The sequence below is a fragment of the Thermobia domestica genome, chromosome 5 (assembly GCF_964235325.1).
Source record: "Thermobia domestica chromosome 5, izTheDome1.hap1.1, whole genome shotgun sequence".
NCBI classification, from domain to species: Eukaryota; Metazoa; Arthropoda; class Insecta; order Zygentoma; family Lepismatidae; genus Thermobia; species Thermobia domestica.
In genome coordinates this window covers 232,091,208-232,118,445 of record NC_137458.1, presented here as the reverse complement: position 1 = coordinate 232,118,445, position 27,238 = coordinate 232,091,208, and the positions used below count along the sequence as shown (strand labels likewise).

Genomic DNA, 27,238 nt, shown 5'->3' with positions numbered 1-27,238 from the left:
ATACTGCTGTTGGTTACACGAGTATATTTTTAGATTTGTGAACAGCCTATAAAATAAAAATATAAATTTAAAAATTAATTTTCAAAATTATTAATTATCATGTGTCATTTTAGTACACAGTTTCATATATTTAGTTTTACATTTCCAATTCAAACGGATATTACTTCATGTTCTACATGTATGAAGTCCACTAATGCAAAACTAAATATATGGAAAAAATATTTCAGTATTAAATTGATCCAGTCAAGTTTATTCTTCTAGTTTTTAATAACACTATGAGTTTCAGTTTCAGTTTTAATGACACTATGACACCATGAATGACAGTAAAATTACTTGAAGGCATAAACGCTAACAATAGTAATATGATGTCATACACACCATAAGGAAACTTCTATTTTATAGATTTAGTTTGGTAAAGTTTCCTTGCAATGAATGCATAAATGCAAAATAAATTCCCATTTTATCAAGAATTATTATAAAATCGTTGGGATTTAAGCATGTATACACATTGTATAAGCATTTGAATGTATAAACATTGCGTAAAACAGTAAGAATTTAATTAATATATTTCTTTCTACTATAGTAGTATTACTATTGGAATATTACATCAGTAAACAAGAAAAAAAAAGAATAAGAACGGAAAAGCAATATAAAATTGGACAAAAACGCAAATGTGTCTACGATATTTTACTTTTTATAAACGTATTTTAGCTATTAAAAGGATCAGGGACCTGAATTTATTGTGCTTTGTTTATTGCGCGATATATTATTATTAACATTCGAATTTTTATCAAGGAACCCTGAAGAAGTTTCTTCATCACAGATAAAGATAAACAAATAATTGTCTTATTTTGAAGAAACACTCAAGAGAACAATAATACCTAGGGTTACCAGTTTTTAGATTTAAAAAAAAGAAAAAGTTTACGATTTTTAAGTGGAAAAAGTAAGATATGCAATATTCAGAATTTACATAGAACACACACATATATAGTTTCACATAGTATAAAATATTTTTTAAAAAATGTTGTAACACATAAAACACAAAAGAATATTAACAATTTGCGATAGGAGCTCATGGAGTTCGGATCCCATGTTAAGCTGTAGGTATTCGTTTAGTATAGCCTCGGTACTGAAATTGATGCTAAATTCCAATCTAACGAATTAAGTGTATTACACAAATCTTTTGTTGCTTTTAAATATTATTTTAATGAAGATTTCGCATCTGTTAAGAGTCCTACATCCATTTTTACTCTTTCAAATAATCCTTTGCAGAATAAATTCACAACCAGTTTGGGTTCTACTTCTATTAATTCACAGTAGCTTCTATTCCTAAAATCAGCATATGACGACCGATTGAAACTTCAATATGAGATGGTATTGACGAACGAAGGTTACGATGCTAATACCAAACTATTGTTGAACAGAAGTTTGGGGTGGTATGGCACATATAACAAAATACTTTGGTTTGAGTAATATTTACCTATACCTTGGGCAGAAAGTACTCATACATATGCACTATACTTAGTAGAATGTTAATTTCATATTAACAAAAGAAGAATGTTTTTAATATATGTAAGTTATTATTATGGGATAGTTGTTGATATGGACATGTTTTATGGTTACCTAGTCAGTGAGTTTGTGTACTTAACAGTTTTAAGAAAAGGATATTATAAGTTATATCAAATAATAAATCAGTTTAACACCGTTCATAGATTTTGTCATTCTTGTTAAAAAGGTGAGATTAATGGTATTTAAATATCGAAGCTAATATTTTCATGCCAAAGAAATACTACCACTTCAGATTTTTACCTCAGCAAACGAACCAGGTTTACGACTATCTTTTTGATAGGTCGTTGTAAAAATTTTGGTGCCGGAACCCGGGAACTTGTAAATTCAATTCCCGAAGAAGAGTAAGGTTGAATTTACTTTTATACTACAGTTAATGAATACGAACTTAACCATATTGCGAAGTGGTAAAGTAATCATAAGAAAAATGGACAACGAAACAATGCAGCAGGAATCAAATACTAGTGACAAAGGTGAAACTAGTGTAACACCAGGTTTGTCATCAGAGGATCGACTCTTGTTAGCTTTACAGCGACAATTAATGCAGATGTCTACCGAGATAAAGAAGCAAAATGAAGAATTAAAGCAGACCATGGAACAGAAGATAGAACTGAAGTTTGACGAAGCTAACAAGCAAAATGAAGAATTAAGTAGACGAATGGAACAGAAGTTTGACGAAGCTAACCAGACCATGGAACAGAAGATAGAACTGAGGTTTGACGAAGCTAACAAGCAATATGAAGAATTAAGTAGACGGATAGAACGGATAGAACAGAAATCAGATGAAACGAAACAGACAATTGTCCAGGTGGTGAATGACATATCCTCGCAGTTCGAGGAAAAGTTAAAAAGGATATCCGATGATTGTCAAGAAAAGCACAATCACCAAAACCAAGAAATTAGTGCTGTAAAAAAAGATTTAGAAGTAATAGAATCTTCCATTAAACAGCAAAAGATCCAGGTCAGCAACAACTCTAATAACATACGTGTAAATACACAGTTGTTAGCTACTATTCAGGAAGAGATTAGAACGTTACAGGCTAAAGACAACATTTACCGTAATAACTTGGGTAGTGATCGCTTTGAGTTTCCCCACTCACCAGAGATGAACTCGCCTTCGCCGGGGTCTGATGAGGATATTATACTAGAAGAAAGTTGTCCGAAGAGTACTGATGAGCGAAACGTAGATGGTGCGACGACACCGCACGTCATGGATAGGAACTATCATTCAACAAGAACAAGGAATGAGAAAAGGAAGGTAAAATTAAGTGTTAAGATGAGTGAAATTCGAGCTATGAGCAAATTCAGTGGTAAGTGTAATGAGAATGCTACTTCATTCTTAGAGAAATTCCAAGACGAATGCAATATAATGTGTATCGATCGATCACAATATATGAAATTAATACCCCATGTATTACTCCCACCTTGTTCCTTATGGTTTAAAGCAATACGTGATCACATTGGTACATATGAGGAATTCAAAGCGGCATTGATCGCAAATTATGAAAATGACTTTTTGCTGGCAAATAGAGATGCCACCCTTAGAAATCAACACTTCAATCCTCGATTGCACAAATCTGTTGTAGAGTTTGTTGTAAATGTCTACAACGAATTAAAGGTCGTTAATCCTTTGCAATCGGAATCGAGAATAATAGCATCGATTCGAAATTTGCTTCCATTTAAACTGCAACAGATCTTATTTTCCACACAGTGTATGAGTTTCAGCCATTTATTGATGCTTGTCCAATGCTACGAAACTCAATACCATGCCATGAATCCACAATCAGAAATAGGTAAAAATAAGAATAATTCAGATCATTTGGTGCCTGTTCGGAATTTAAATATCCGAAGTGTGAATAATACGAAACCTAACCTAAGCCGAGTATACTCTAGCAATCCAAATGAGCAAAATAAACAATGTTATGTAGGGAATCCGCCTAACCTAACTAATCATGGTAATTATGATGTCAGATCACTCAACAGCAGTAGACATAAAAATAATCGAAGTACTGAGCGAAATTCCAGAAATGCAGCGAACTACGTGGATAGACGTAATTGGAGATCAAGAGATGGGACTTCATACCAAAATCAGAATCACGATGAAAGACATGTACAACATAATGTAGAACCTAATTGTGATAGCGCAGTACAGTGTACTTTATTAGAACCGTATGCAAGTTCGAATGTAACCTGATTACCGTTAATGAAATTAGGTTAAATTCATGTTAGTTATAGATTCTTGTAAATTTTCATTTTTAAGTTTATGTGTTAATATCAATAATGAAAACGATTCTTATAAATACTTGAAGTGCTTAAATAGAGTTTTAGGTAGACTGGAAAATTAATTTTCAAATGATTTTTATTCTTTCTCGTTAATGTGAAGAATCATAATTCGATTTATAATTGATTAAAAGCAAAGATTATTTATATTAGATTGATTTGTGTTGAAAACTTAATTGTCAAAGATTATGTTAAAAAGAAGCTCTATTCTATAAAACTAATTATTCAACGACTACCTTGAACGAGATTCTTCTTTATTATAACATCTTAGTGCTACTATGTATACCTTTAAATGCAACATCTAACTTATTTATCATATTATGCGCTCTGGCTATTTGTAACCCACGTTTGTCCTTTACATTTTTTGAAACCGCACCCTGCGACGATTAATTAAACGAGCGACGATATTTTAATAAGAAAATATATTAATAATATAGTGGATAATAATGAAATAAATATAATTAATGTAATTAAAGATAAATATTGATGAAATGAAAGATTTGTTATGAATGTATTTATATATATGTATATGTGAAATGTAATGAATAGATATACAAGGTGCGATCAAAATATGATGGACATATGTAATGTATGAACATTAATGTAAACGGACCAGTGGTTCTTGAAGATAAAAGCCAAGCCTACTCATGACTTTTATATTCAGTCCCTTTGTCGAGCGACATTTTTATATAACAAAATACTTTGGTTTGAGTAATATTTACCTATACCTTGGGCAGAAAGTACTCATACATATGCACTATACTTAGTAGAATGTTAATTTCATATTAACAAAAGAAGAATGTTTTTAATATATGTAAGTTATTATTATGGGATAGTTGTTGATATGGACATGTTTTATGGTTACCTAGTCAGTGAGTTTGTGTACTTAACAGTTTTAAGAAAAGGATATTATAAGTTATATCAAATAATAAATCAGTTTAACACCGTTCATAGATTTTGTCATTCTTGTTAAAAAGGTGAGATTAATGGTATTTAAATATCGAAGCTAATATTTTCATGCCAAAGAAATACTACCACTTCAGATTTTTACCTCAGCAAACGAACCAGGTTTACGACTATCTTTTTGATAGGTCGTTGTACACATAGATACAAGATAAGACAGCAACTTGTCACATTTTCGCTCTGAACACTAGCCTAAGTTACATCGTTGGATTGCGTTGTTAACAGTGTGTGAAAAATCAGTTCTAATTATTTTTTTCCAGACAAATTAATAAAAACATTTTAAACGTGTCCCGGACAATCATTTGTTTTATTTATTTTAAAAAAAAAGAAGATATCATTTTACAGAGAAAATAAAAACGTATAACGTAAAACGAGCTAGAAAAACGAGGCAACCGGGATAGGTAATACCCAGTTGAATTCATTAAGAATATGGGGCGTGGCTAAGCGGTTAGCGTACGCCCGTTTGGCGTTGGAGACTCGGGTTTGATTCCCGGCGAGAGCTCATGTGGTTCAAATTCCACGTTAATCAGTAGGTCCACGTCTTATATAGCCTCGCTGCTAAAAGGAACGCTAAACTCAAAATCAGCAGCAAAGAATATGGCAGACAAAATCAAGAAAGAATTATTCCGACTTTGCAATGAAATATATGAAACAGGAAAGTGGCCAAAAATCTTCCTAAAGACGATCATGATGCTGATGGCTAATAAATCAAACCCAGAGAGATATGAGGATTATAGAACTATTTGTCTTATATTTCATGCAGAAAAAAATTGCTTAGAATACCGAAGATGAGGTTGTATTCGTAGGAAGAACAAATGAAAGTATTAAGGAGAAACAGTTCAGGCTCAATAGAAGTAAGGGTACAAGAGATGCAATTGGATTATTAAAGGTTATCGATGAATAATGAACTACTCTGTTAATGAATTTGATATATAAACGCATTATAATTACATATCGTTAAAACACACTAATCTTGTTTTTCACATACTGAGAGATCTGTGATATTTACACACGATGTCACTATCAGTTGTAAAACTTTCCAGTGATATAGAGGACTGGTTTTAAAGCAAAAGTATGTGTTAGCTTTAAAAGAACTCAACGTAATTCCGTAATATGTATATAAATGTATTACACTTACAAGTACAAATATTAATTTCAGTTTTTTTAACGTTAGAAGTTGCCACATTTGAACATGACGTCAAAATTCCGTATATTTGTGCACAAACTTGAAACCAACCGTAATGTAGGATAATGGTACCAGAGCAAAAGAGAACTAGAGCAGAGCAAATGATTCTTTAAAAAAAAAAAAAAAAAAGTTTAAGAATTCCACACATAAATGCATTGTAACTATAGACCCTAGTTACATATCTTTCATTGTGAAAAGGCCTATCAGCAACGGGTAAAGGCAGTTTAACCAGCACTCTGAATAACAACCATCAGCATGGAATAATGTACTTTCGATTTACGAATATAAAATTCAGCCAAGAATATCTGTCTCATAGAACTCAGATATTGTCAGCTACATGTCGCAATTCTGGCTTTACAATCTCCTAGAAAGATAATTATAATTTAAATCCCTCATATTCTCAACATTATCTTTTATAGATGCATTCCTATCAGCATTCGAGCATCTCTCGAGCATCTAACCATCTGCATTCAAGTAAGTGTACAAGTATGATTTTCAGATGATGTGCAAGCTCAGAGCACCTCTCTGGGGTTGACCTCAGACTTCACGACGCTGGGCATCTTCGTACTTATGACCCCACCGTCACTTACCCGAAGGTGAAAAGTATATAATCAACATTTGTCTGATTCATAGAAGACTATTGTCCTCCTATCAGTAACTACTGGTTGGAACGATTTCTTGTATGCTTGCTAACATTTAACACACCATTCTCTCCATTTCTAACAATCTGCTTTTCTCATGTAGTATTCCTGATTTATTAAATGGAATCAAATGAATTACAATGCCGGTTTGATCATCGCGTACTCAATAATGTATTGACTTATGATCATTACAGTTTTTGCCTGCACGCTAGGTAGAACCAATTTATTAGGATCATGCAATGGGACTTAAAACATTTTAGTGTTAGTACGTCCATCCGTCCGTTACTCCACACGATAATCTTGAACGAAAGCGAATTTTTGATAAATAAATAGCTAGAGCGATTATTTCGGCCGAGTTCCTTAATGGAATCAATCCGTTTACACCTTCATGGGTAACGGTGATTCTAACGTTGGTTATCCACATTTTGTTTGACATCTATAACAGTTCCTATCTTCTGTGTAACCTGCACAGCAGCAAAGAAATTTTGCTCACCTATAATAAAAGGATATAGAAAAATGGCTATCCATATCCTTTATATGAAATTGAGTGATCCTGTTTACTGTCTTTAGCAGAGTTTATTTCTTAAGTTGTTATTTTTATTTATTTATTTATTTAACAACCACCAGATACAGCTCAGAGGCCATTTTACACTGGATCTCCAACAACAACAATAACAATGGAAAGGATTTGGGAAGGTATCGGCCAGGGCCTGTTTAATAGGTACCATCCCGGCATTTGCCTGGTAGGACTGAGGGAAACCCTGGAAAACCTCAGTCAGGACGGTCGGCAGCAGGATTCGAACCCACGACCTCCCGAATGCGAAGCCAACGCTCTACCACTTGAGCTACTTCGCTCGGTAAGGGCTGAAAAATACACTACAATTCTGACTGAGTGTTGTATACAAGCACTGCGAGGATCGCATTAATTAAATTAGAATGTAGCCTATAACGAATTACTTATCAAAAAAATAGTGGAAACAAAAATAGTGAAAAATAAAATCAGGAGCTCTTTCGTCGAAATGCTTCATCAAATAAATAAAGGAAGACGAAGAAAGAAAAATTAGAGAAATGATAGAAAGTTAAGAAGCACTCAGGCAAGCACCATGTTGGAATATTATTAAAACTGATAATACATTATCTGCATTTTCCTTCCCTATTTACGTAAGATGTAAAGTTACCTTAAAAGTCTCGCCAACTTAAGCTGTTGGCATCATTATTTAAAATAGCTACAGGAACAAAAGAACGATTAAAAAGAATAAAAATGAATAAAACTCAAGAGAAACTTTACACATACTTTGCCAGCTACCAAATCCAGCAAATTCTCGAAAAGTTAGAGAAGAATTATCTTTGACATGTGATTAAGTTAGGATCATTGTTATACAGTACTGTCCAAGATTTCTCACGAAATTATAGTTGAGAATTTGTAAACGAAACTTCCCGAAGCAACTTATCACCGAGCTCACAAGTAAAAATAAATAAATAAATAAATAAATAAAATACCAAATGCAACATCATGTAAAGAGAAAAGCATGTTTTTACGATATAGTTAGTAAACATTACATACATTTCTTCTCTCACTTGTTTGAGTAATCTAGTGAATATAAACGTTTGAAGGAACATTAAAAGCATTATTAAGTCTACATATTTATATATTGCACATTGCACAGTAATGGTTAATATAGAAAGACCTAATAAAATGACAGTTTTTTGGAAAAGACAAATAAATGTGAATTTCTTCTTAAACTCAGTCTTTTAAAACCCTAAAAAAAGAGGAGAATATTTTCGTGAGGCAAAATAACGATTATCGTCTTTAATTTGGATTAAAAATTAAGAACTCGAATTTGAACAATCACTTTGCTGTACTTCTAGTTTTCCTTAATTATTTTTTTCGATTCTACATATTACCTTCACTTATAAGTCGCATTGGGACGTCAACAAATTTATAATATTGCTAAGTTCTAAACCAGAAACAACAAAGCAGCACTAAACTTTTTTGGGAAAAGAAAAGTATTGTACAGTACAATAGAGCAATATATTTGCTCCTGCTTGAGTTAGGAATTTTAGGTGCATTTTTTAAAATGCAAATTTTAAATGTAATTCCATCATATAAGGACTTAAAATTCACTCATGTATTAAGAGTCTACTTAAAAACAAGTTGCAGAACACAATGAAAGTCACCAGTTTTGAAAACTATTATAACAGATAACATTTACCATTTCAATGATTTTCTTTTCTTTCAGTGATGGTACTTTTCCGGCCACTAAATAAATATCTGCGTGTAGAAAAGAAACGTTCAACGTTAACAGAAACAAGTATTGCATATTTTGTTTGTAGTCGATAAATAAAATCCTTATTTGTTATAACTTCCTCAACATCAACGTTTTTGGCTAAGCTCTGTTCTAGCTACTGCTTTCCAATAACTTCAGTGCTTCATTCATAACAATTAGAACAGCTTATTGTCCATCTTTCTCACAACATCGCTCCTCCAACTTTTCTTAATGCAGAGACTGAAGATATTTTTGTAAGGTGCCCTCATCTGGAACAGCCTTCTTAGTGTATTTCTGCAAATACATTTTCTTTATAAGGTTGTTTTGAACCCCGCACCTCAGAACAGACCTATCACTCTGCATACCATCTACACTAAACTGTAACAATATTATCTACATATTTTCCCCTCGATCACTTTCTGCTTCGGCGTACTGGATACTGGCAACACAGAATAATGGAAGATACAACACTAATAAAAGCGTATTATGAGCTGAAAAATTAAAACTGTTTAAGTTTGTTCCAGCTCCCGACAATATCAAGTGGTAATAGTCGTGATTGATCAGTTTGACGTCGCCACCTCCATTTACTTCGTATTCAAAAGCTCCTTCACCTTAACGGAACTGCACTGAAGCGGAAGCTTTTTGTGTCGGAATAAAATCCGGTAAAGAACCCAAAAACTTAAAAAGTGCAAAAAGGTGATGACATTCAGAAAAGACGCAAAAAAAGCACATATATTGAAAAAAAATGCAACAAGATGCAGCGAAAACACAATTAGGAGTGTTTATTTAATATTTTGTTTAAAAAATAAGCTACTTTGGGCATTTCAATAGAAAAAAAGTTAAGGTGCAGCACCTAATATTCCTAGCTCTAGTTATTACACTACAGAAATATAATTAGAAGTGTGATTATATTTTCTTCAATATAGGTGAGGAAAATACCGGAGTACAAAGAAAATATTGAGTTTTACATCGACACTCTAATATTATATTCCCATGTTATTTGTGCATTCATGTGCGTAGCCAAAAATACTCAATGGAAGGTGATATGTCACAAGTAAAATAATATCTTCTTCCCATTATGTTTTGCAGAACACACATTCACTTCTTTCTCCGACACTATCGCTCATCATATAAATATGTCTTAATGTATCGCTCATGCATTAATGAAGTATTTAGACTTCTATCCTTACACCACTACCACCACGTAAAAGATTTTGTAGCCCAATGTTTGTGATACAATACCTTCATCTGCGAAACTCTGCTAATGTACGCTTACAATCGGCGATAGCATCTGCGTCACCGTTCAATGCAGTTATGATGTATACAATAGACGTTTATACGTTTTCTTTCAGCTTCGGTTAGCTTTACACGATTAGATGAACATTCAAATCGCTAGAAATGACATAATTATCTTTAATTTTAATAAAAAATTTCTTTCGTCTTCTTGCCTTCCCAGGATAAGTATATACTGTATCCACTCACACCTTCTCAACATTTGGGAGTAATTTAATGTCATACGTATAGTATAAAATAGTCCTCCTACACATACATAGATTGTTGCAGTTCCAAGATATAAGCAAACTAAAACCCCTTCCATTTCAATACTATATGAAATATTCAATAGGTGGTTTACAACTCCCACCAGCCCTCGCCCTTTTAATACGCCACTATATGTATTATTTATTTCTTTCTTGACTTCAATGAATGGATTCCAACTTCTGACAGTTTAGGTAGAAACACTCAAATCATATTGCTTCATGAATATAGATCAATGGAAATTATTTACCATTGTTATACAATTAGGCAATCACAGAAAAAAAAATAAATAAAAATAAAGTATACAAGAGTAACTAAACAAAGAGTTGGTAACTACTATGAAAGACTACTTCACGCACCCCATTGTTTATTTCATGACCATTTCATTTGTGCATTTTCAGCAGCACACTGCATACGCGCTAGTAAAGTGGAATATAAAACGTGTATGTAATTTATATGAATCTCTCTCAAAAGAAAAAGCCACTCAAAAATTATCTACATCAGTGTTGACACAAGCATATACATTGAAATAAAAAGTACAAATATTAGGAAATAAACAAATCTCAATTATTGTAACACTTGTTACACAAATATCAAGATAATTATCGCTCTCATGGTTATCTTGAATGATTGGATATTTTTTAATAAAATAATTTATAAAATAATTCATAATTTGAGAAGAGCAGAGTTCAAGAGCATTTCTCCTGAAAATATTTAAAGTTTCGAAATTGGATGAATTACCGAAACGAGCTTAAGCAACATATTTAATTTCAGGCAAAAACTCTCTTTTCCAATCGAAATTTACCTAGACTTACTAGGAGATATTCAGTTTAGATAGTGAACAATCATACAATTGAACTAGTAACTCTTATTTTAATATCTAATGTTTTCTTCATACATTCTATTGCAAACATCAAAGGAGACACTTTAAGGTAATGAGTTTATCTCAAAGTAAGAGAAGTAAATACTATTTGAGCCATGAATCAAGTGGACGAGTACTATATTATAGTTGAACATTTCCACGGCGTGTTAATCTTCACTATTGCAGGAAACGAAATAATAATAAACAAAATAAGATATCTTTTTCATTCCGACATTTGTATCTTTATGAATTAATATTATAATATTGGATACTTAAGCAGTAACTCAGGTACTGCACGTAAAATTTGCAAGCATGCAACTCATTCGTATTACCTCTGATTTTCAACGAATTTAACCTATACCAATAAATGCATGAACATAAAATGCCTTAATAATTAATACTGTTCTACCTTCGTTCCACAAACTGCTTACAACTGTCACAAAAATTTTTCTTACCAGACTTCAGTCTAAATTTTGAATGAAAGTTTTGATGTTCTATACAAAGTTTTGCAGTACGTTTTGCAATGGATTCACATTTTCAACACAATAAAAAGTAGGAACGAGAGCTCAGTACATCTTTTAACTATTTATTTTCAACATGACACTTAATTTATATACAGTTTTTTTTTATATACATAATTGTAAGGTATTCTTTCTTTCTTTTCAAGTGAGATTTTGATGCCTATTTTACATATGGCTATTTTGATGCCTATTTTACAATATATAGTCATATTTAAAATATTTCAAAGAACTAAATTTTTAATTTGTTGGACGTTTATTCTGTAGTGGATCAAGGAAGATGTGAGACTATCTCTCCGTAACTTTCTTATTCTTCCTTCGTATTCTCTCTTATTCTGCTAAATAACGTGATCATTACCATATTATGTCTATACGAGAATTTATCAACTTGGATTAGCATATAAAGAGAAAATGAAAATAGCAGAGACTTCCTAAGCATACACTTGATAAGATTCACTTGTTGTTGAATAACGGTCGCAAGCGTAAGTCATGAATGTGTTTTCGTAGAAGAGGTATCTACCAGTAATTAAGAGCAGCTATTTTTAATCTTTCTGCTGCATAGCTATGAAAATGTGTATGTGTGCAAATTTTGATCTTTCACTGGGCAACTACTGTCCAACGTTATCTTAGTTACAAACTAAATAGGTCTAACTTACAGTGAACTAGTCTCAATGCCATCTTGCATTATTTTGCTCTACTTAACTACAATCAGAGGTAGTCTTGACAGAATTCAATAAAATGTTAACTTTATGGGAATGAACCCAGGGGCGAACCAAGGGCCGGGCAACCCGGGTGACTGCCCGGGGTGCTACAATCAGGGGGCGCCAAAAAAGCCTCAAAAGTAAATTTTATAATGTGTTTTCTACTGACTTTTTTGTTTATATTCTTGTAAAGTAGCGTCAATTACATATTTTTTCCATTCCATCATGGAAGGAAAGAATTTCATAGTACTAGGAAAGCTGTATCGATCAATGGAGACATGGCATGTAGAAGAAATAGTGGAGGGAGAGTTGGTATTGTTTATAGCGGGCCATGTTCTTTGTGAACTTTTTCCAGGCAATGAATGTTATTGGATTTTATACATGTTACTCTTGGTAGTGGTAGTGGTAGTGGAGGGGAAACAGTATATGCAGCACTTACGATATGATTTCTTAGAAACGACACCGCCGCTCCACGCCTTTCTTGGAAGTAGTGTCTAGGAGATATTGTTTCGCTATGTGCAGTTCTTGCCAAATCATTCATTTCGAGTGTTTGTGAAATCGAATATACTACTCTGCAACAACATGGGAGGGGGTTAGAAGGGACACTATTAATTATCACGCCTGAAGCCAAAGGTTGCACAATTAGGAAAACAATTTATGAAAATTATTCTAGATTTTAAGGTACTGTTTTTATGGTAAAGCAAGATATGGACGCTTTCTCATAAAGCTCCCTAAATTGACTTTGATATGATTTACCTACTTATCAAACTTACGAAAGTTAGAGAATTTCTGATACTTGATAAAACCTGTTATTAAGCTTTAGCCTTGTAAGAGTGATCAGCTTATGTACAAATTCATGAGATACGTTTTATGAATGCTATGGACTTCAACTACTAGAACCTACATAAAAAGGGTTGTTTATATTGCTGTGCGTAAAACATGTTCAACGTATGTGAAATGTATTTATTCGTATTTCACGTTATTAGAATAGATTGTTACATAGTCGGATATATGATAGACTGATTGATGTTATTGATATAACAAAACAATTTACAATATAGCAATAATCATGTCATCGTTAGTAGTATTCAAAAATGCTGTTCGATATTGTTTTTGTTTATACATATCGGTAGATAAATGATAATAATAAGAAACACAATGTAATTGATACCATATGTATCTTTTCAAGTACTAAATATACCTATATCATGTATTTGAGTATTAATTTTTCTTTTTGAAAAATGTGTTTAAAATACTAAAATCATTGTAATAACATGTAAAATATAGGCTGGGATTAGGAAGTTTAATGATTTGTCAATTAAAAAAAGTAAGAGACAGACATATACAGATGTCAGGGAAATAATCTGGCTGTAACGCCGTAGTGTCAGAAAATGGAACTACATTTGTTCGAAATTTTCCGCCTCTCGTTCTGTACTTCAGTTATGAAGCAGAAAACAAAGTGGTCAGAATTAAATTGATAACATTATGTTAATGAAAAGTATCGTAAAAGTCGTGTTTAAAGGAAATATGATAGTACAGTTGTTTCGAGAATGTATTAAGGGCAACTTTTTAAAAGTGGTAGATATGTTATATTGGATGAGTTTTTAGTACATATATTAATTTTTTAAATAAGTTGTTTAAGAGGTTGTTTAATAAATATATGTTGCTCCTGAATTCATGTTGGAGCATGTAGTCAAAGAGAGCTTGGTTAGTCTCAAGAATTGTAATCAATTATTAGGCGATTAATTTTTACGGTGCTAAGCAGTAAAGAAATTGTTTTAAGATTAGAAACTGAATTTCAAATTATGTATTCAATCACTAATCTTTGAAGCTGTTATACTTTTGTTATCTGTTGCATTTTGAGAAAGATTTATATAAATAGTATTGCTTTGAATTTTGCTTTCTCATTTCACCTCATTGGGTTTCCAATTAAAAGGGTAATAAGATAATTGCAATTTTGGAATTATATATTTATAAAGGTATGTATGACTATTCTTAGCATCTCTTTAATATTGTTGAAGGAATATTTATGTGGAGGGGGATAATTTTTCTTCCTCGATTAGTGATGTTGCGATATCCGATTTTGATACTTAACGCACGTTAAAGAGAGCGCCAAAAAGTCACTTTGCCCGGATGAAAATTTTGCCTTGGTCCGTCCCTGAATGAACCAATCAGACAAAGCTTCAACTTTGACAAATATTTATTATTCTTTACTACACTAGTCTCTTGTTCCCATATTTCATTGCTGCTGTACTGCGAGCCAAAAGTGGACATACCAGATATTAGTTAGATGGATAAAATGTTCTGGCTGCCACTGTATTATCTAATATTATTTATGTTTATATTAATCTTTGTTTTCGTTAGAAAAATTTCCTCTTCTCAAAAATTATACCTTTGTAATCTTAAACGTACCATAATCTCAAGATTACATTCGGGAAGAACACAGCTAGTAACATGTTTTAATCATTATAAAAGGGTTCAAAACTAAAACCTTTTTAGACCAACATTTGTTAATCAATTCGGTTTATAGAGGTTTTTTTTAAACATTTTTTCATAAAAGTAGTTAACTAAAAAGCCGTTTTTGATCTAAAAACATGAAGAAAATACTTTAAATAGTTCTGGACTTAATTCACTTTACTATCGATTATTCTCAGTTAAGTGAGTAGCAAATGTGAGTGAATCCATCTTTGTATTTCATTTTGTGTTATTCTTATCTATAATATTCTAAAGTTCTAACCATAAAATATTTTCTGTATTTAAAGGCATACCCCAAATACCAATTTGGATACACAGTCAGTGATCATTTAACTGGAGACAACAAGAAGCATTTAGAGGTTCGAGATGGCCACGTAGTGAAAGGACAATACAGTCTTCTAGAACCAGATGGAAGCATTCGAATTGTCACATACGGAGCTGATGACGTGAACGGATTCAACGCCGTTGTTAAGAGAATCGGTCCTAACCTTCATGTTGCTCCTAAACTGGGTTAAAGTCTGTATATCAACATTCAAGGCTCCTATGAAACGCTTTGGTTTCTTCAGATCGCAGTACAACAATCGCATAAACTGTCTTATTTTTCCTTAATTTGTCTGTATTCTAAAAACCTCCACGTTGCAGTTTGTTGAAATTATTTTCTGTGAATAAACTTATTTCAATATATATCAAATTTTAATTATTTTTATATAAATATACAGGCAATACCTTAAAATTTGACATATATTTTATACATAAACAACAATCACTTACAGAAATAACAGAGAAAGTGTTCATAAAAGTGAGTAGAAAATATTCTTTTTGTACTATATGGATGGTTGAAAATGATTGCACTATCATGATACAGTGTGCTGTACTAAGTAAAACACAAATATCATCAAATTCAAAACACAATAATAAAATGAGGTAATAGAATGAGCATAATTGCAATAAGGTAAACTTATTTAATATGTGATTAGGAATGTTACTAATGTCCCTTTGATTGTATCAATAAAAATATAATAACGTGAAATGTTGAATGCTTAGACAATTTACACTTAGTATAGTAGAGACAGATCGTGAAGAAGTACCAGCACTATGATACTCACTACACATAATAGTAAACAGTGCTGTAAATATCCGTCAAATTCAGAACACACAGACAGAAAGTACTAAAATGCGCAGAAAACTTCACGAAATGTATTGAGTTTCTTTTTTATGTAGCTATTACCAGCAAAATGTAGTATTCAGTACGATTCCTTACATTGATAATTAGTCGATATATAATAAAATATGTAATTGAATAATGCATAAAGTGGCTATGAGTGGTCGTGGAGTTATTAGCCCTATCAAACCATAATCCTCACTACGAATGAACTAATACACCCAAGGCATTTTCACTATGATGATGATGAGCTCTTTATCTACATCAGAATTCTTAATTAGAATATCTTCTGGACTAACTAAATGATATAATCAAAGAATAGAATTTGTATAGTATGAAAAGAAAACTAAAAATAGATTGTAATCCTTGTTTGATTTGTTTAGCGAAAATAATACATGCGAACGTAATCTACAAAAAGTGACCTGCAAGTATCTAGTACACTCATAGCAAATTCACATTCTTGTAAGTTAGCGTCAACATTTGTAAGAAATATTTTATCATTCAATCTCTTTAGAGGATGACATTGAAGAAAAATTGTTGTAATAAACAACTTAGGTAAGAAGAATGATTATGAATACATTAACGTGATTGAACGAAATACAGAAATAAATTAAATCAGACTAACAATCACAATTTAAAATGTCCTATAAATGGATAGAAATTCTACTAATTATCATTTGTCTCTCAGAAATTTAAAGATATTTTTCGACAGCACAGTGTCAACGCTCTTTAAATCCTTCGAGTTAGCACAAAAATATCTCTATCAAAATTTTAAAAAACAAGAAGAAAAGTACGTATTTCTATTTCATGGAGAAAAAAATGTCAGTAAGTATATACGAAGTCACATGTGTGTGTCAAGAGTGCAAATATCAAAGAAGCAATTAGGAATGCAAAAAGTAACTGCATTACAATTACAGACTTATTAAAACTGTATTCGAATAGAATCATAAAAATAACAAGATAAATATTATAAACATAATTATAAATTGAGGCAAATGCACATCGATTGCTTTATATCAGAACTAGATATCCATCCCCTAACACAGATCAAGAAACTTAGTCATGTACAATATCAACGACAATTTTAAAAATCAACAATAATTACTTCCAAATTATCTACTATTTCAAAGTAAGTTGTTGGCCTGACAATTCCGACACAGCCACCATGTATCATTAGATAAATGTTGATATGTGTTTGTGCTTCAAGGCAATTTTGTTTTAAACTTTAATTTTTTCCTTAACTAGTTTTCCAATTTTTTTTTTTATGTTTAAGCTTATAACATCAACTTCTATTATATAATATCGTTAAAATATTCCAATTGACAGTCGTAGTATGAAGCTCAAAAATTATGTGGAATTCAGGATATGAATGGGAGTTCTGTTGAATTTAGTAGTTTTCAGTTGGTAAAAATTTATGAGAATAGTTTATGCTGATTGTTTTTCCTAAACCGTGTAAGTATTAAGATGAAAATTTTTAGGAAAAGGACATACGCATCATAACATAACTGATACCTGTTGTGCATGGACAACGCAAATGTCTACATATTAATGAACTCTATGATGATTGAATTTGGCTGCTCTCTGATTTATGTAGATGATGTCTAGGAAGGGATTGAATTGTATAGTGGCTAATGTATTAGCACATTAGTCCGGAAACACGACTTCTTTCCCACAACTGATTGATGCAATGGTATCTTACCTGGACGCTGGCCGACTTTCTTCCACTTTCCTTTCCATTACTTTTATTATTTGTTGATTCTTGTATAAAATTGTCTCGTACTCTGTGTCTCGAAATTTCTTAAAGTAAATAAATTAAAATGGCCGTTGTTTCCTCCACTTCTCAATACACAATTACACCGTTAGTCATTTCAGTAGCTGGTTAAGCTACAAAATCAACATTAAAATATTTACAGGCGATAGGTGCAAATAAAAATTGCTCTTTGGTACATAAGTCTATCATCCTGTATACATGTAACATACTTACAAAGTCCTTAGAAGCTTAAACTTGACAACATTTATACGTGGAACTGAATAATTTATTGTCTGACAATTGTTCCACATAAAACCGGTGCGTCTCACGCACGAGAATCAAATAACACTTTAACAGCAACAATGATTTAACTAAAAATAAATAGATAATAGTAACATTATACAGTTACCTGTTTATAAGTGGCGGCCATGGGCATCCAGGCATCGCTGACTTCGTTTGATGACGTTATCAGCAATACTAATTGAATAGTGCAGGTTGTGGGGAGTTTCTTACCAGGATACTTCGCTTGAAACATTTCTTTACATTTTTTGTTGGAGCCTATCTTTATGTAAAATTCCACAATATGAATTCGCTGTTCTAATACAAATTGCTCCATTTTTGTCACAAATGTTTCTTGTCACCACAAGCACTGTTTCAACACATCAACTCAACTCAACAACACAAGCTTCTCACAACAACTGACGTACGAACACACTGCTGCACTCAACTTCCCGATAACATGCAGTGTAGCCAACTGTCGAGACAGCGTTGCCACCCCACAAGCGATTTAATTAGAGATGATTAATCAGTACGTGAGACGTACCGGTTTTATGTGGGACATCTTGTATTTTATACCAGATAAAACTATAGAATGAAAAAAGAGACAACAATAATAAGAACAAGAATAAGAATAAGAATAATTTTTTGTAAATTTCTAATTTATACTGTAAATGATACTACTTATCCTTTCTAACAGCTCGCCGTGTGCACGTGATGCTCAATGCTTTGTTACCAACTTTTGTGTCGCGTATTGAAACACGAAATTATTCACTACAAATAAATCTCAGTTTTATAAAATTAAATGACACAAAAGAGAACTAAAAAGAATGTTCTCAATAACCAGCAGGTCCACTACTCAAGTTGACATTCGACTAAAACAATGTGCATTTGTTTATGTTCAAATTGGCAACGTACGGAAAGGCTAAAATGTTTACCATTGCAGAGCGAGAGAAATGAGCCACTATAACTGGCTGAACATGTTGTTGCTATAGAAACAGTTCTTCTCACCTGATTGTTATGGCCACGTGCAGAAAGGAAAACACAGAGGAAAGCAACTGTCAGAAAGTACAAGTTGTATCAAATGGACTGTAGTCATGTTGAAGATCAATACACCAACCTTTATCAACATAATCAACGTTACAAATATTTTCTGTTCAATACTAGCAGTCATACAAAACAAATAAGAGCTTATTTCTAAACAATATTTTTATTCATTCTACGTAATAAAAGATATTTGTTTGGTTTCTACCGGTGTATCAACAGTCTGGGGCCATAAGCCAACTCCGTTATGAATAAACACACGAAAAAAAAAAAAAAAAGAGGGAGAAAAGTTGTTGGAAATACGTGGTTTTTAATTTAAAATGTGGAATTTTTCTAATTGCACAAGTCGTTAGGGTTGCACATTGGTAAGTCGTCCTTTGTTAAATAAGAAAGCAGTTCAGCAGTTGTTTTCCTGAGCTCTCATCATACCAACAATACAACATTGTTAAGAAATGTATTTGAGGTACTCTAGGTTCAATCACACAACAATGTGTAGGTTCTCCTTATGAATTTTGCGTGGTCTTATGCTCCGTTCTGTTCGAACAGCCCGACGAACCAGAAATGTTACTTTTTTATTTAAGATAGGGCGCCTAATCAGCGTGGAGCCCAAATGGCTGGTACACTTTAAAAAATTATATAATTTTAGATTGAAAACCACAATTTCCAACAACTTTCCTTTCTCTTTTTTTTCCTGTTTTTACTGATAACTAGAGACACGATTTTGTGATAAATAAGAATTCGTAATTTCGTTATAAAAAATATACGTAAAGCGGAATAAAATCGGTGAATAAAAATTCAATGTAAGAACACTATTTTTCTTGGCAATTGTAATTAGTTACCTTTTATTTTACCTTGATTTCCACTCATCAATCATCATGATAATAGCTTATGCATGACTATATTAAACAATATTTGAGTTTTTAAAAAATAACACTAAGCATCCTCGTTAAATAAAAGTATTATTTTAAGAAAAAACACAGAGAGAACATTAATAGAAAAAAAAAAAAAACTTTAGTGTTCACAGTTTACTTATGCAAATAATATTTAAGCATTATTTCAATGTTTTCTGGTTCTTTTTTCGATAAGTATGTCATTGTAAAAAGAGAGAGCTCCCTCTCCACATGAACATTCGAAACTGATAGGTACATTAGTTGGAGACACTTTCCAGCGATTTCTGAATGCTCATTTAACATACCTCACAACACTCTTTCCACCCACTATCCACTTCATCAATACCTAGGCAGATACCGTTTGGAGCTCGCATGTAAAATTTCAAATAATTCATCGTGGTTTGTTTTCTCAAAAATTAGAATTTTCATCACATTGCGTCGAACAATTGTCACTTTTGCGTAATTTTCGTGGAATATCGGGACTTGTTGGAAATTTCGGTAATTCGACAGAATTTCGCGTTTAATCTCGAACGTTATATGTCCTAACAAATGATGAAAAAGTATATATTTTAGGAACACAACGTTTTCGCACAAAACTGATACATTTCGCGTTTTCGTGTGTCACCAAAAAATCGTGTCTCTACTCATAACAGGGTTGACCTATGATCCTTAACTATTGATACACCCAGTATAAACGGTCTAAAATGTGTTATAAAACAATCTTCAAGGCGATTCTTCAATTCCTTACTACTTACTAATTTATAAATAAGTTACGGACTGAGCTGAAAACTACTTTTCTACCGAAAATAATTAAAAATGAAATAAGAAAGAAAAGAAAATCCAATGAGGCTACGGAAATCCATTGGAAAATCACTATGAGTAGATATATGTATTTAAAATACTATTGTAACATTCGCTTACTAGGTTTGAGGATAAACTTTGAAAGTAAAGGATCACTCAGGATAGAATTTGAAAACTGGATTTCTTATAACAGATCTAAGCACGGACCAACAATATCTTTTGGATATCTCTTCAGCTATTTCGAGCGGTGATTTTCTGCACAGTCTAGCGAGCAAAAATCCCGGACAATTTGTTCAGTCGAAGTGGTTAACAACGGCATGCCGGCTGCTGCGGTTGTATGTAAAGCACACCCACCCCTCTGAAAAGCTGCAGCTTAATGCAGCCTACATAATGGAGATGGTTGCACCGGTGTGATTTGGGATCAAGAAGAGACCATCGATAACTGATGGAGTACAACACTTCTTGAGTATGATCCTATTATCTCGATTTCTCCAACACCAACTGAGAGATCTGAATTATAGGGTAATTCAAGAAGACGCATATTTCGCCCATCCTGAAAATCTCTTGCTAGATTTAATAACCCATCACAACTCAGAAACAAAAAAATCTTGGTTGGCGAGGAATTAAGAAAGCAAGAGGATTGAGGAAAAGCAAAAGATTTCGCACTTTTGTTTCACCAACCGTCAATTTTAACGCAGAACAATACTATGACATGAATGACTGGGCTTCATGCTCTCTCCACGAACTTTCGTTGACCAATACTATTACAAATAAAAATGTAGATGACTATATATATATATATATATATATATATATATATATATATATATAAAACGGAAATTCAAGACTTTCCCTGTCACACCCAAAGAGTGAAACGACTTGTGGAAATAATCACAGAGGCTGCTTCATCCATTCTCGGCGTCAGTGCACATAATGGCTACATCTAAGCGAAATTGGAATCTAGAGGACATGTGCCGACATTTCGAGCAAAAAGTAACTATAAAACCCAAGGAGAAAACTAGAAGAAAATCTTTGCCTGTCCCTTAGTAAAATCATGTTTGCCATCCTAATTTGGGATAGGTGATGGATGGACCTACCAGACCAGCCACTTTCTCGTGGTGAGCTCTGGGTTATTTTCAAAGCATAATTAGCTATGAAAATAAGCGAAGCGCTGAACAGTAATTGAGGAACTGTTAAAAATTAGAAAGCCAAATCTTCTACTTTGTTTTTTGCATCGGAAAACTTTCGAATAAAACTCAAACTCAAAACCGATTGGAAAACATCAACAGAAAAAAAAAGTATTTTTAGCCTAAAATTTATAATTTTCGATCAAAAACATAAGTAAATACCATTGAAAACCACTCCTGAGACATGAATTTAACATATTTGTCATAAACAAAATAATAACCACCATAACGCAGAAAAAAGTACAGCAGTTTCTTTTGTGAAATTGTCGTGTGTTGCATAATCAAATCAGCATCATAATTTCAAGGTCTATTCGCGCCAGCTAAACGACCTCCAAAAAATCTGAAAAAAAATTAAGGCATCTTTTCGGTCACAACTGGCCATTTTTCCGCACTACCCACCTTAACATTTGAAAAAGCTTTTTTTTTTTTTTTTCTTTCTTCTATACATCCTAGTATAGAGATAATGAGGAGATAGCATAGATTATTAACAAGGAAATTTAACAGCAATACTTCAAGGACTTTATACATTATACCTATTTTGAAGGAAACTGACCAAGCAATGTAGTTCAATCAACGTAATTTTTTAAAGGGATACGTACTGAAGATGGCCCATTTGCGCTGTGAATATTATTTGGGTGCTTAGGTGAGTATCTAATTTTTGTTATGATTATACCGGTAACAAAACTATTTTCACTGCAAGTCATTGATTTACAGAGGTAGTGGGTCCTGGCGATCCACACCTCCCTCCCCAAACTTCGACTTTTCTGTAAATGTAGTCTAATTTTAGAAATGATTTTACAAATTTTATTATAGTTTATCCTCATATTGAATTTGGACACCGTGAAAAGCTTTGGATCTTTTCTCGAAATAAATACCTGCGTACGTGCCTGCTAGAAGAAAGTAACGGGAAGATTCAACATCAAATTAAAAGAAATCAGAATAGCATTCTGCCTAAATTGAAGTCCTGGTTATAGATATACAAATGTTGTGTGATCCACCCCTATCGAATGGTATGATTCATCTATTTGTTTTATTGTTAATGAAAAAAAAAAAAAAAAAAACTTGCAATAGGTTGCATGGAAAGTAAAACATATGGTATTTAAGGTAATATTTACATTACCTCCCTTTCGCGTCCTTAATTTCAGCATTGATGAATTTTTGACATTTTCCCTTAAGCTTATAACCAGGAAGGATTTGGTTTTGATGTCTTTTAGGTTGGTAATTAAGGATAAGTTATAAACAAAAATAAAATACCTTAATCTTAAATATAGTTCGATGTTACGTATATCACTTTCTTTTTGCCTTCATGGTTCCTTTCTTTCGCGTTTTGATGCACCATTGACAGAAAACTAAATTTTCTAAATGAAAATTAAAATATTTCACTTATATTCTTCACTTTGAAGTACGTTCTTCAAAAAATCGACGCACTTATCATGATTATATGTATGAAGACAATACACTGAATCTCTAAAAATGAAGTAAGCTTAAACTTCTCTTAATACGTCATGAAGTCTTAGTAACACTTTCATTATTTTATTTACTTTTCCATTTACATTTGATTTCTTCATGAAATTTTAAATGATTGGCGACTTTTTTTGTAGTATTGAAGAAAGTCTAAAAGTCTCTTTATAGCACACGGAATTTTAGTTGACTTCATATATTAATCTTTTATTTCCACTCTTAGCAACGAGTTAATTGTTGGTTTTTAAAATATTACAAAAACAGTAACAATGAACATTTATAAGCTATGTTTCTGAATAATCTTATATCTTCATGAAATTTCGCTTCACTTCCGTGACTTTTAGTGTATAACGCAAAGACAATTAAGTATAATCCAAAATTAAGGAAGTTATCTGTAATATAAATTGAACAAAGATAATGGATTAAGATCTTTTGTTATAGTCGAAAAATCTGTCTATGATATGATATAATAATTTCCAGGCTTCAACTTGTTATATTACATTAGGGTTTTTAATAGTTCCTGTTACTTAATTAGTTTATAACATCACGATCACATATTTCTCACTCTTTTACTCGTATTTGCTAAATTTTGAAGTAGTATGGTATTCGAATTTAACTTTCTTGTTTTACGTTTCTATAAATAACTATTTTGAAAAGAATGGTTAAATAAGCGTTAACTTTACTTGAAGAAACATTAAGTACTACAAAACATTCTTATTCCGTTAAAAGCTACACACAAAGAAACAGACACAACGGTACCTAATGAAAATGGAGCTACCATAAAAGCTACCATATTATAACAGTGGATTTGAAAACTTTCTACCAACTATTACACGAGTGTCCGTGTTTTCCATCTATTGGTACCGGTATCTAATGTTATAATACCAATTACATTTTTTAAAGTGCGTGATTATTGATGATGTTCTATTGGTCATTTGTTGGAAATGAATTTTATGAGGATTCACTGATTCCATCTTGCAAACTCTAAACAAACTTGCTTCAGTGGAGCTATACACACATGTAAAGGAGTGTTGTACAGTAGAACACTTATTTTACTCTCTGAGAATGTGTATCTTCATCCTAAATATCTGCATTAGCAACAGCTGGCTTGCATAACATTACATCGCTTCACACTTCGCATCTCGAATGTTCTACGATCATACTCTGTTCAGAAAAATAACTGTAAAATCCTATTGTAAAAAACTGTAATGACTATAAAATAGCTGTAGGTAGTCAGTAAATTTTCTGCAAATTAAGTATGTTTTAAGCCCTTTCTTAGTTTTACTCCTTTCAAAATCCAGATACAGTTTTTAAGTAATTTTTACTACTAATATGACGAATTCATAATACTGGTATCAATGATGAATGTTATGATTACACCAATAAATGTCGCAAGTTTTTTAGGATGCCTAGCAAATTTTGCAGTACCCCTATTGACCCCCCCCCCCAAAAAAAATACAAAGGTTACTGAGAAAAGGCTTTTATTATTTTTGCATCTTTAGTAAGTACTAGCGTCAATTCCCCGCTTCGATGGGATAAAATAAGAAAAAATAGTAATATGTTCCGTTAGTCAGTCACCTTTTACTATCAATGAAGCGCTCTTTGATATCGGTCATTTTCGGTCATTTTTATATTTCGTCTCCCTCCTCCTCTCCCAAGTTGCGGGTCTGAATTTGTATTTAAACAGCATCGGAAGTATCACTCTTCATCTCAGTGGCCCTAAAAACTATAGATGCAACAGTAATAGCGATCATTTTCGATAATTTTTATATACCTCCACCTTCCCCAAGTTGCACCATCAAAATGAAATGATAAAATCCATTCCAGGCCCGAACTTCATCTATATTGAAAATTTGATCGAGATCGGCCGGATTGTTCAAGAGTTATTAAGTCACAAACACAGTCACTTTCATTGTTATTTACACAAATAATAGCCATTATTGAACAATATTGCTATATACAATAATACCTATTCCTTTAATTACCCTCTATTGTGAATTTACAAAGTTCAGGGTCATATGTTTATTGTGAGATTTACTAAGCTTCGCATGTCTTAGTAAAATCCAGCAAAAAAACTCCCCTCCGCTCTTTCCCAAACTTGACTCAGAACTTTTTCCTTCGTTAACGCTATTCTATTACTTCTTCCTCACAAGTAGAAATCTGCCTCTTTTCGCTATCTTCAGCTTACAGCATTACTGAACCGATAAAACTAAGTCGTAACTGAAAATTACAGGAAAACACTGCAGCCTCGCGACAATCTTATCTCTTTACTACACAAACAATTGGAACTAGTTCTTAACGTCTATTCAGGTTTTCTTGTCCAAACCAGAGACAAAGTTTTGCTGTATGGCCCGACCTTTTATCCCTCTTGCACAATTAATCAACCTGAACTCCACACAACTACTTCTTCTTTGTATGCAATCTATGCTGGCAGTAGTACTGACCAATCCCACCAGAGAGACCTGACGATGTTCCTCTCACTTAAGTTCATATCAGTATTCAGAAATTCCTGAATACTTTTTGTAAACATTCCATTCCCTTCCCAATATTTGTCCCCTGATAAAACATATATCCTTCATTTAAAAACAATTGCTGATACCCATTTTGCAAATACCCTCCAAGTACATCATAATCTCAGAGCGCGCAACACTCTCACCCCACCATTGTTACCCGTTCCGCAGATAAGATTATGAAGTACTCAGATTACCGAAGTTATGACAGGAGCCTTATATCATCTCTCGAACCCCATCTATTATATCCTCTGAAGAATGTTCCCTACCATGACTTCTTTAAAATCAATTTTAAATAGCCAATGATAATTCACTCATGGATTTTTCCACGTTACTAACTTCTTATACTTTATTCCAAAAATATCTAAATTCTCCTAATTCTGTATCTTCCCTAAAATCTAGAAACCCAAGGACTCAGGAAGATCAATTGTTTCCAGCATTGGAAGTCCCACCTAATAAAGCTCTAGTTTCAACATTTAATCCTACGTCCAGATTTGCCCATCATAACTCGAAAATACAAATTATTTTCTATTTATTAGTCCCTCCATCACTGAACCTCCACTTCCCAATTTCACCCTAGCTTTCGTTGACACAACCTCATAAAACCTCAATATCCCACTTAATCACTGCCTCAACACAAAATTCGTAATCCAAACAGGAGAGTTTGTTCTAACCATGAATAGTTTTACATTCTAAAATTCTAGTATTAAAAAAACAAAAAGACGGGGCATATATCAGTCAATAGATATCACTGAGCTAGACAAAATAGTATATGTCGGCATAGAACTTCATGCGTAGGTTTCGAGAAAATCAAGAAAAAATGATTTTTAAAACCTAAAAGTTGTCAGTGTTCAAGAACCTTAAAAATTCTACAACGTTTAATGGCAAAAATTGAACAAAAACAAAGTATATACTACTCAATAGATATCACTGAGCTAAACGAAATGGTATACGTCAGTATAAAACCTCATGCGCCGCACAGTGGTCGGAAACTGAGAAAAAGCGGTCAAAAATCGATTTTTTCAACTTCGCCTCCTATGAAATCGGTATTGATACCATATTTGATTATAAGAATATCTCCTGCTTCTAAATCCTCCTATGAAATCGATATTAATATTTGCTTTATAAAAACATCTCCTGCTTCTAAACATGGACAAATAAA

At 32.6% G+C, this 27,238-nt stretch overlaps 2 protein-coding genes across 2 annotated transcripts in view; one reads left to right on the top strand and one right to left on the bottom strand.

Moving 5' to 3' along the window:
• LOC145686446 (cuticle protein 19-like) overlaps window positions 1-15,686 on the top strand; it is a 34,826-nt gene extending 19,140 nt beyond the window's left edge. Inside the window, exon 3 of the mRNA XM_081759756.1 lies at window positions 15,283-15,686. Within this exon, the coding sequence (XP_081615882.1) occupies window positions 15,283-15,510 (228 nt within the window). The 3' untranslated portion in view covers window positions 15,511-15,686. The remainder of the gene's footprint in view (window positions 1-15,282) is intronic.
• The window catches only part of LOC145686444 (uncharacterized), a 63,697-nt gene extending 44,947 nt beyond the window's left edge, over window positions 1-18,750 (bottom strand). Inside the window, exon 1 of the mRNA XM_081759753.1 lies at window positions 18,317-18,750. The gene's annotated coding sequence lies outside the window, so the exon portion shown is untranslated. The remainder of the gene's footprint in view (window positions 1-18,316) is intronic.
• Window positions 18,751-27,238: the final 8,488 nt, after the last annotated feature.